Source organism: Cariama cristata, unplaced genomic scaffold, assembly GCF_000690535.1.
Source record: "Cariama cristata isolate BGI_N322 unplaced genomic scaffold, ASM69053v1 scaffold14361, whole genome shotgun sequence".
Classification (NCBI taxonomy): Eukaryota; Metazoa; Chordata; class Aves; order Cariamiformes; family Cariamidae; genus Cariama; species Cariama cristata.
The window spans coordinates 55,189-66,931 of record NW_009598824.1 but is presented as its reverse complement, the minus strand read 5'-3'; the positions used below and the strand labels follow the sequence as shown (position 1 = coordinate 66,931).

The 11,743-nt window shown below is 41.9% G+C and overlaps 1 protein-coding gene across 1 annotated transcript in view; it reads left to right on the top strand.

Annotated features, from left to right (window-relative positions):
- Positions 1 to 1,140: 1,140 nt before the first annotated feature.
- The window catches only part of GAREM (GRB2 associated, regulator of MAPK1), a gene marked incomplete at its 5' end in the record, with an annotated part of 18,483 nt that continues 7,880 nt past the window's right edge, over positions 1,141 to 11,743 (top strand). Inside the window, 2 exons of the mRNA XM_009709450.1 lie at positions 1,141 to 1,275; positions 8,915 to 10,096. Coding sequence (XP_009707752.1) covers positions 1,141 to 1,275; positions 8,915 to 10,096 — 1,317 coding nt within the window. The remainder of the gene's footprint in view (positions 1,276 to 8,914; positions 10,097 to 11,743) is intronic.

The following is an 11,743-nucleotide window of genomic DNA, read 5'->3' as shown; positions in this document are numbered from 1 at the left end:
GTTGAAGGAGTGAGAAAATGTTTCTGTAGGTGGCTGACATCCTGATGTATTGGATGTATTTTAATAAAGTCAAGCACTGTTGGGGAACAATAACCCAGTGACTGCATGCATTGCTAATTTTAAAATATGATTTACAGGAGATGCATTAGCCATTGATTTTACTCAGTCTTTTTCTTGTTTTCTGGAGTTGTTTCTTACATCGAGTCTTGCTGTGTGATTCTCTTGCTGAGACCAGCCTTTAACTTAGTAGTAGTTAATGTTTCTAAATTTTGTAAGACCGTTCCACTGATTTTTAAGTCATACAAGCAGCAAATGTGTCCTTCTAAGCTTTCATTATCACTGTATTTATAAGAGAAAGCTTTTAAACTTTGTGTTCGTAGCACACAGAGGTGATTGATGTGCCTGACTGTCCCTGGCAGGTCTGCCCAGGCTGGCTGCCTACGTGTTAGTTCTTGCCTTTTACAAAACATAGAAGATAGCCAAGGTTTTCATGCTGGGCGGAGGTGAAGTCAGCAATAAACACTTCTTCCTAATGCTCTTCTGAAGGCGACCACCTTCAAAGGGATTTTAAATGTGTATGGTTTAATTTCTTACATTAGCGAAAGTTCTCAAAGGGCTTAGTTTACGATTAAGGAAAATTAGGTGCTATTCCGCTCTTAGGGAAGCCTGAGGGAAAAGGGTTTTAGCCTATCATTTTTTAATAGCTGTTTGATGAGGCTAAAAACAAAACCCTTATGTTTATTGTTTTGGGGTTTCATATTAATGTATGTGTTTTCTTTTTGTAAAACTTCCAATATGAAGGGACAAAAACTGCTATCTGTACAGATACTATTACAGCGAGTTAAGTACACAAACACAAATGCCCCCATAGTTATTTACTATTTCTAGAGAGCATGTGATAAAAGGATCTTTTTGAATTTAACTTTGGCTCCCACATGCTCTTTTTGTTCCAACCTGGTAAAACGGGGTGTCTCTCACAGCAGGTTGAGCGTACTCTCTGCAATCTTTTGTCTTCTTGTTTGGCTACTAATAACCGCAAAAATTGACCAAGCAAAACGGTGAAGAAGTTGAGCCAGCAGTTGCCACAGTGACAGTTGTCCAATATAAATATCTTACAACTCTTCTGTTTATCATCTGTTTTCAGGGCAGTTTAAGCTGCTGGAACAAGACCGAGATATTAAGGAGCCAGTGCAGTATTTTAACAGTGTGGAGGAGGTGGCTAAAGCATTTCCTGAACGAGTTTACGTCATGGAGGAAATAACATTCAACGTTAAGGTAGTCCCTGAATAAATATTTATCCCTGTCTAAATGATTAACTGTTACAACCTTTATATACATGGCAAGTGAGCAATGGCACTGTGTGGGAAGTGTGATTTTTGAGACAAACAAACCTTTAGTGTTCTGCGTTCAGTGATGGTGCTCTTCGGGATCGTTTGTGCAGTTTTAAATCAACATGTCCTCTAAGGGCTCTCCTGTCCTATGGCACTTTGGGGAGCAGTCCTGATGATCCATCCAATAATTCATCTAATTAGGATGCTTCTGCCAGCTTTTAAACAAATGTTGTTTGTTGCTTTTTCAGCAGTCTGAATTTTATTCTCTGCTAAGCAGCAGCTGCTCAAATCCCTGTCCAGAAAGCCTTATTCTCAGAGAGCACGCAGGGTAAAATGATGGGGTTGCTTGTCTCAAAATTACTGCAGCTAAATAGCATTTTGAATAAAACAAAACAAAAAAATCAAACAAAAGACACACTTGTTCTCTGTGTGCGTGTGTGTGTGTTTGCATGGGCATGCCTCTTGGGCTCATCAAAGGGTCAGCAATCCCATGAGCGTAAGAGAGCTTGCTATCACCAAGCACACTGTGATGCAGTGGCACAAAACAATGAAGACAAAATTGTTCTTCCTTGTCCTCCTGTACGTGTGACACTACACAAGGTAGGTCAGCTCTGCCAACAGATCAGAGTGGTCTACAACCCCGTCTGGTTTGCTTCGGTTGACTAACACCATCTCAGAATGGTAGAAGAGCATCCTAGAGCTGGGATGCAATGGTGCAGATCCACATCATGTACCCTACAGGCAAAACTGGTTGATAACTGTTGGTGCAAACCAATATAAAGTTTCCTGGTCCCGTGTGCAGCAAGGTGGGGTTTGTATAACAACCGTTTAATGGCTTTTTCTCTTTCTTGCACTGCTAGAGTTGGGGGACACCAGCTAGTTCTCAGTTCTTATAGGTGTGAAACAAGATTGCTGAAGACTACTGTAAAGTGCAAGAGCTCATCAGTTAATTCACTTAGTGACACAGACTCATGCCTTTCAAGACAGTACGTTGTTTTCATTTATGCTCTCCATTAACCTGAACCAATAAAGCAGAGTCTCTTATGAATGAAGTCTATATGAGAAAGTTGGAACACTTTTGTATGTTTAGGTTGTAGTTGGGCAAATCAAGGCAACAAGAAAAATTTCATTTCTACCTAAGAAAACAGTCTTATTTTGGGACTACTAGCCTTATCCAGTGCTGTGCCATTATTTCTCAGTTGATCAATGAACAAATCAAGATAGTGGCACAGTAAAATGTGCAGCTTTGATTTTATAGGGAGAAAAGTATTCGTCTGCAGATGTGTTTAAATGTAAAATGTTGTATTTTGAATTTAATATGAGTGTTCTTAAAACTCTTTGTCTTATTTAGCAAACTGAGAAATAAACATAGCCTACTGTTAGATGTCAAATCCATTTTTGAAAGGTATTATAGCGATACTCCTTAATGTAAGTAACAGTAATAATAATCCAGGTTTAACCTAGTTACACAGTTATCTTGGCAGTATTTCTCTTGGCAGTTTTTCCAGTTTCATAGAAGTCTATTCCAAGGCTATCATCTTCCAAAAAATAAATGAACTTAACAGGATTTATTAAAGTGCTTAATAACCCTTTACATGCAAGAGAATTATGTATGCTAAAATTTTAATATAGGGGAGATCCTGTCAAACTGATTAGAACAAAGGGAGGAATACTAAGTACGGTTGATTTCTGTCCAATGCAGCGTGCCTATTTTAAATTCAGAAGAGGGTATCAGAAGGTAGCTAATCTGATACAAAAAGGAAAAAAAAAATGCCTACGATAGCTGATGAAGCATTTGAGATGAGGAGAAACTCTGAAGTCTGGGAATTCTTTCTTATTCCAAACACTCAAGTCTTTCATGGATAACTTTTGATGAAAAAGCCTGTATAGCTACAAGGTGCCACCAGGCAGTTACTGCATGATTTTGTCTGTGCTCGTTGAGGTCTACCTGCATGTGCCAATATGCCATGGTTATGGTTCAGCTTCTTGCGAACCGTGCAGCTCCGGTAGGATTTTACAGCTAGCGCTGCCATTCAACAAACTGCCTTCTCACTGTGATGGGCCGTGGGATCTTCTCCAAGGGGGTTACTTTATTTTTATTTTGTGTATTTATTGTTAAAGGCAAAAATAAGCCACCTTATCCTGGGGGAGGCCGGGGAGATGGGAGTGATGGGTCTTCCTTCCTTCCTTCCCCACATTTTTGCAGCTAGGCAGGCTTTCTGGGCAGTGCTCTGAGGCAGGGGGTTTGGGACCTGTAACACATGCCATGAAGCAGAGTTGGAAGGGAAAGGTGGAGTCACTTTTCACAGAATAGCAAACAAAAATGTTAGATTAAACTAAATTTTTGTTGGCTAACACTACTTCTGGTCATTTCTTTGGATGTACATACATATCGGTACTGTGCTTGTATACCCAGTAGGTTGCCTCAGGTACCCAGTGGCCAGCAGCATCTACAGGCACAGCAATTTAGAGTGTTCTGGAGATAACCTAATTTCACTCAGTCAATAAGTATTTAATCTGTTCCTAATTTAAAATGAGAGGCATTCCATCTTTTCTTCACTGACCAGATAGATGATAACCTTTTTGTATTAATATGCAGTGCATAATTGCAGAGAATTTTGTTTATGTAACAGCATTACACTACAAAGATGAGGATTTTTTTATTATCTGTGCTAGGAAGAAAGTTGAGCTACCCCAGGGCCCTAGCTTTTGCTGAACCAACAGCAGTCAGATGCTCTGGTCCCATACAGGTGGCGGTCCATACAAATATCCAGGAAACTGTTGGCGTTAAGACTTAAAAACAAAACCAGGAACAAAAACCCCATGTCATACTGAAGACAATTCACAAAAAGTTCTCTTAAAAAGCAACAATATTGTCTGATAAATTGGATGTTGGACAAGCCATGAATTCCTGCACTCTAAAAACCAGCCCAATTAGTGTTGTAGGACCCTTCAAATCTTCAGGGATATCATTTTTGTCCTGATGATATCACTTGGTCTCCCAGGAGAGGTGGTGAAGTAGTTTGCAGAGCCTTTCCAGGGTGGAGAGGTAGGTTAGGTAACTAGCCTTGTAATGATTCTTTTCTTTCCTATCAAAGACATTGTTTGGCTGATGTGAACTTTTGATACCCAGTTTGATTATCTTTTTAATGCAATCTTCTTTTCACAGTGGTTTCACTGTGTTGGCCCATGCAGCATGTATTTTGTCAGAGATAAATATATAGTGAAAACAATGCTTGCTTTTTTTTTCTTTAACAAATGTTAATGCGGTACGGGCAAACAAAATTGATCTCCTGATTTGGTTGGAATTGCATTGGCTCTGATAAACTTGCCCTGAGTTTCCAAAAAGCACATATTTAGAATGCTGTAACCTACACTGGCGTTTTTAAATGCTGCAATAGCAACTTTCTTGAAATCAGTCCATGCACAGGTTTTAGCTCCAGATTTGCAGGGAATTCATGGTACTTCACCCTGAGAATTAGTGCTTCAGTCCCCTCATCACCTTGTGCCTTGACGCCATCCTTTGAGCGAGCACCATTGCTTCGCGATGGCTTTGTGTGCTGCTTTTCCTGACATCCCATGTGAAGAGACCCTTCACGTTAGAGCTCTGCAGTATTACCTGTCACATTTAGGGTAGTTTTTGGAACACTTTGTTTTATTTGAGACATCTTGAAACAACACTGAAGCCAGCTGTTAATACAGTAATCAGGGCAAAGGCCCTCTTAGCTCAGAGGGAAGCATGCGTATAGTAACATAAAGAGTTGTACTTGCTGATTCTCTGTCTTGGGACACAGATGTTTATAAAATAAAAATGGGATGCTCTCTCACTGAATTTAGTCAACTTCTTCAAAAAAGTATTTTTTTTCCTGCTAATATCTCTTCTGAAGACTATTTTATATTAAAATAATCTTTATTCATTTTGGGGAGTTGGTAAAAAGTAAAATAGGATTTTTTTTTAAGTGCTCTGATCGGTCCCTTGGGTTTAATAGTAAAAACTGTATGCAGTAACTATGAATCAGAGACCTCAGAGTTAAAAAGAGCTCTACTAAAAGAAATCCTAACTGTGAATTTTTACTGTGAATGCAGTGTTTGCATTACTCTAATAAGATCTAGCAGGTATAACAAGCGATATGAAACCACAAATCATTTTTATAAGGAGTTCATATGTGTCCAAGTGATTAAAGACTTCTACTTCAAACTCTAATAAATTAGAACAGTTGGAGTCCAAGACAGGATATTGACTCAGGTGTTATCAAAATCTATTTTTCTGAGTTAACCTTTCCTTAAGCAAAAGAAACAATATGCTTGAGCTTTCCCAAAAGAATACGTTTCCTAAATAATCATTCATCACTTTCCTGATGCCTGTCTTCTGCAGTAGATGGCTTCTGAATTGTTATTGAATTCCAGGAGTCTTAAAATTTAAAATGTTATAGTGACTTAACCCACTGCTGTTTTGCAATGTGTTTGATAAGATGTCCGTAAGCCAGTAACCTTTCTGATCAGCATCCTGGCATCAACAGTGAATGGTTGGTGTGGAGCAACATCTGGCAGTAGGGAGGTGGAGGGTAAGTACAGCACGGAGTAGGTTCTGCTTCTGTGGGTCCGTGGCGTTATGAGTTGTTCCGTTTGAATATCTACTAGGGACTTCTAGGTGGCTTTGGAGTACAGCATGGCAAGCACTGCCTCTTCCACAGGGCTGGGCGCACTGAGTATTCTCACCTATGAACACAAAGTGACAACTGGCTGGGAAGGGCAAAAGAGGAGCGAGGGGGAAGTCAAACTGCAGGAGTCGTTCTAATGCGTAAAGCATCGTCGTTATAATGTGTAAAACAGAGAGAACAGCCATGAAGATAAACGTGTTTGGGGAAGGAGTTATTTCAGAATGTTCCCAAGGCTAGTAGTTTAATAACTGGAGGAGACTTTGTGTTTATCAGGTAATGACAGCAACTGGAGGTATGATGGTTACTGCTGCATGTTGTTGCACTGGAATTGTCCAGTGAAGAATTCCTGGTTTAAATAGAAGATGTGAGGAGTGGGGACACACAAAAAAAAATAAAACAGGAGGGCACAGTCACACTGTGGAGATGTTTGAGGAAAGGGTATTGTCCTGCCCTCCTTCCCCCCATTCCTTCAGCTGGTCTCAGCTTCCGACCAGTTGCAAGTTCTTCATGCCTGAAGGTTCCAAACCAAAGCTGGCCGAAGTCCCAGAGGAGGCCAGAGCATTGCTCAGCTGTGGGCAAGGCAGGAGGAGGGACATGAGCTGAAAGTGTGGGGCAGAGCGGGGCTGCGCTGGGACCGGAGCCGGCCCTCCTGGCTATGTTATGCAGCTGAATGAAGGCTTCTCAGGTGCTTTCTGCCTTCTGTAGCGTTACTTGTTTTACAGAATCATGCATGGCATGATTTTTCTTTTGTTCTAGCACAGCAAAATTCAGCCTTATTTTGCCTATTGTTATCTTGTGACTATATTATAAAAAAAAAATGAAAGAATATTTTCCAAATTTTTGAATTGAGAATAATTTTGTCTTTAACAATGCCTGTCGAATCTAAAAAGCCATTTGCTGTTTGGCTGGTTGAAATGAATGCCATTAATAAGCAGCTGCTTCGTGAGTCCTTCATTGTGAAGCTTGGCCAGTTAGTTACCTCTGTGGTTTCACATCTGACCCACCGTTTCCTTCTACAGCGGCTTGTTTGTTTGTGAATCACCAGGGAACTGCGAGTCGGCCAAGCGGGAGCTCCCACAGCCGTAGTTGTGGCACTTCCCTTGCTCCGGACGGTGTCCTGCGGGAAGCGAGAAAAAGCTGTAGCTGTACCGTCTTGAGTTAAAATACCTGGCAGCATAGCTGGTGTTGTCCAAAGAAGCCATTTGTGGGGACTTGTTGGTGCTAGAAACCAATATGCTTGCAGAGCATGCCCTCTCGGAAAGAGAAGAGGGGGAATGAAGGGTACGTGCACAGAGCCCTGCGTGTCCTCAGCCCTTACCAGCTCCACCGAAGGCAGGGCTGTGGGGCCACAGCCCAAAAGCAGCGCTCTGTGGCGAGTTTGAGGAGAAACCAGTAATGAGCATCACACCGGTGTTACTGGCAAATAAACGAGTGCTTTCCTTTCATGTCGTCATGTTTCAAAATACTATCTGGCCAGTGGTGTGAACTGTGAATGAGTATTACGTACCGTAAATCCTAGTAGTTTCCTGGATTAGACCAGTTAGTGTTTGTTTAGATAATTTAGGACTTGAATGACTTCCCCTCCGGAAGCCCCGAGAGTGAAGTGCTAAGGCGGCACACCTCGGCTGAGCTGCCTGTGCCTTGGCTCTGAAAGGCTTGCAGAAGATAATCACAACTTTACAACTAACGGGTGAATTGCAGATCATGTCTTACAAGAGGAAGCGTTATTCACAGCACTTCTCGGTCATTAACTGATTGGAATTACAGCCTTGATTTCATGCAGTGGCTATTCTGTGATGGTACCCGAGTTTCAAGCCTGGAATTTGAACTTCACACAACTCCATGAAGTCTTTAGGGGTTGTGGGGGTGAGGAGGGGATATACAATTTTAGCATATGTTTTCATTTGCAGCTTTTTTTTTTAGTACGTTCAATATTTCCAAATAAAATGGTCTGTAACAGGCCAATAGTGTTTATCTGATGCACCTTCCTTTATGAGTAGGTATCTGCTGCTGCTGAGGAAGATTTGGGTGGGTTCTGTTAGGTCCCTGAAAAAGGGGACATTTCACATTAAACCATTCAAATACAAAGCAGAGCAATCTTGTCTATAAAGAGTTATTCCAGTCTTGAGGAAATAACTTCAGGAACAAAAGAGCCTTGGACATCTGGTTTGCCTTTTTTTTTTTTTTTCTTCTTCTTTCCAGGACAATTTCCATACCAGAAAAGCACACACATGGCTGTGCATATGTTGTTTAATCTCTTAAATTGCAATTATGATCAAAAAATGAGGAAGGAAGTCTATGACTAAGGAGAGCAAAGCAGAGGGGGAGTCAGGCATATAGGATAGACCGATATTCTTGGCTTCTCCTTCAGGGAATAGATGTCATCTGTCATTCCCCCTAGCCTGGAAGAGATTATAGCAAAGGGATATGCTTCATCCATAATGATGCGATCACCTTTTCTGCTCCTCAGGGAGGTGAAGATGGTGAAAGAAGAAGTTTGTTTCCCTCAAAAGCCTGGCAAATAAATTCTAGCAAACAGCAAAAAACAAGAGAGCAAAAAGATACCCAAGGGAATTCAGACATGCTGTGTCATAGCTGTATGACATATGTGGCTATTCCAGTTCCTGGGATATGTGGATTTGTCCTTTCTTTAAAAATTGATTATGTTTGTTCTCATGCCTTCTTTGGCAGTTTCCAGCGGCTATTTCCCCTCAAGTAAGATGCAGGAATGTGCAGAACAATTAAAAAAAGTTACTTGGCCGAGCTTCAGGTTAAACACCTTGCACGTGACTACTCAGCTGTTCAAATAAAGTTAGATTAGTTTCTCCCAATATATAGTTTTGTAAATTCAGTCTTAACAGTTTTGATACGAAGTATTATCTTCAGTGGAGGAAAAACCAATTTTTTGTTATCATTTTGCAGGTGGCTTCAGGTGAATGCAATGAAGACACTGAGGTTTACAACATTACCCTTAGTACTGGGGATGAACTCACTTTAATGGGGCAAGCAGAAATCCTTTATGCAAAATCTTCTAAGGAGAAGTCACGACTCAACACCATCTTCAAAAAAATCGGGAAACTTAATTCAATTAGTAAGCTAGGCAGAGGCAAAATGCCCTGCCTAATCTGCATGAACCACAGGACCAACGAGAGCATCAGTCTCCCTTTCCAGTGTAAGGGCAAGTTTAGCACTCGCAGCCCGCTGGAGGTGCAGATGCAAGAAGGTGAGCACACAATTCGCAATATAGTAGAAAAAACCAGGCTGCCCGTTAATGTGACTGTGCCGAGTCCTACACCAAGAAACCCTTATGACCTGCATTTTATCCGGGAAGGGCACAGGTACAAGTTTGTCAACATTCAAACCAAGACTGTGGTGGTTTGTTGCGTGCTTCGTGGCAACAAAATTATTCCCATGCATTTTCCCTTGCATTTGACACTTCCAAAATTTACTTTACCCGACAGTCTGGTGAAGGGGGAGCTGTGGCATGAATCCCTCATCCAGCATTGGTTTAATATATGCCAGGAACAGTTTGACATAGATGAGTATTCCAGGGCCGTGCGAGATGTGAAAACCGACTGGAACGAAGACTGCAAGAGCCCGAAGAAGAGCCGATGCACAGGGCACAGCCACGTCCCGAACTCCCTCAGCTACGCGCGGGACGAGCTCACACAGTCCTTCCACCGGCTTTCGGTGTGCGTCTATGGAAACAACTTGCATGGGAATAGTGAAGTGAACCTCCACGGCTGCAGGGACTTGTGTAACGAGTGGGCCCTGTTCTCTCATGATGCTCTTCAGTACCAGGAGTCTGGTGACAGTAGCAGTGATTACCTTTTCCCTGAAGTTAGCGAAGAATCGATGTTTCTGCCTCCAAAACCAGAACTTCCTTATGAAGAGCTGTGGCTGGACCAAGGGTCTGGAAAGGCTGGTGACCAGCCTCTCACTCGCTCGCTAAGTGAGAAGAACAAATGTGACAACTACAGAGGGTCTTTCCGATCAAAGTGTGGTGGTACTGCATCTCTTCCTGTGCCTGCAACTGTTGGAGCAACCACAAAGTCTTCAGATGTTTCCCTACCTCCACCTCCAGTGCCTCCCAAATCGGAAGCAGTAAGTCAGGGTTATTTATGTTGGTTTGTTTCTTTTTTTTAGCTGGTGAAGAGTTTGCTTGGGGATTTTTTTTTTTAGGCAAGACTTGGCAGGGGAGGGGGGAAGACAGAGAAATGATGAGACTTTGTGAGATGTGCAACTTCAACTAGTTTCCTAACAAGTGTAAGTCATGTCCTAAAAATCACCGGAGTATACTTAATATAACTGATCTAGTAGCTTAATCCCGATACTTTCAGGTGGTATTTATTGGATTATTTTTTTTCGCTCCCACAAACAAGATCTATGAATTGCTATGTCATTTCCTTCCCTGGCTTTCCACGTCACTTCTCCATGTGGCCTCCATGTTTTCCTCATATCTTCTGTGGCCAAAGTGTGTGGGGCATGACCCCAGTTGGAACTACCTTAGATCACCTTGGTGTTTGCGTCTTCAATTAACAGGCCCTCATAATGAGGACAGCTAGAATTTTTATGGATTTGAAGTGTTTGTTAAGAAGAGATTGTGTTCCCTGTTATGAGTCTATGGCAGATTTTGAAGAATATTAAGTGCCTTGACCTGAAGGAAACTTTATCAAACTAGACCTGAACTAATTGCTCTGTACTGCATATTGAAAGAAAACATGGAACTCCGCAGAGTTGATAAATGAGCCTTCTAGAGGACTCAATTTTAAACAGAGCATGTTTCCTCTCCTAGAGTTTCTAATGAAAACTCCTGGGAGAAATCACTTCTCCAAACCTGAAATGTCATGGAGACTTCAGAGGCAAAAATACAAATATGTTTTATCAACAGGAGCTTACATGGACTGAGTGGAAAATCCAACCATTACATGATCTATTGACGTAGTACTAAATGTTATTTTTTTAAAAAACATGAAGGAAAATAGAAAACTTCCCCAGGGAAAGAGTGTCTAGGAATCTTTAGCAAAAGTTAAACGATACATACTTACGTCACATGAATCTTGATGGATATTATAATTTAACAAACTAGTTTTGCAGGATTTTTGCTGGAATTTAAATAAAGAAAATGTTTTTCCATTTGCAAGTCCAATGATATTTTGAAGAGCAGGGCTGTGCGGTAAGCTGAAACTAATGTAAGACCAAACTGCAGCAAACCATGGTGACCCCATCCCTTTCCTATTGCCATCTAACAGTCCAGCAGCGTTGGCCCTCGCCTTTCCATCATGAGCCAGGTCACAATCTGGTTGAAAGCTAAGTTGTATTTATTTGTGCTGGGTTAGCCTGCAGCGGATTGCCGTGGGGATCCCCCCGGCCAGGCGGTGCAGCAAGGAGAGGAGGAGAACGCCAGTGCAGGCATAAAACACACAACTGCAGCCCTTTAACCCTTTTGCCAAAACTTCCCCAAAAACCACCCGCAGCAGCTTCAGCAAAGACAAGAAAGTCAAGATATTACATCTTCTTAGCAAAAAGTGGTTACATGTAATGTCCTAAGTGCAGGAACTCAAGAGCAATTCCTTGCCTCCGAGGTCAGGTATGCACTGCTGCTTTGTCCAGACTCTTTTGGACAAGTGCCCAGCAGCAGTGTATCGGGATGAGGTTACCCGGCAGCCTACGCTGATGTAAACCGGCATGGGGCTGGTCCCACCACCATCCTCCTCCTCCTCCTTCTCCTTTCCCAGCCACATGGTCCCG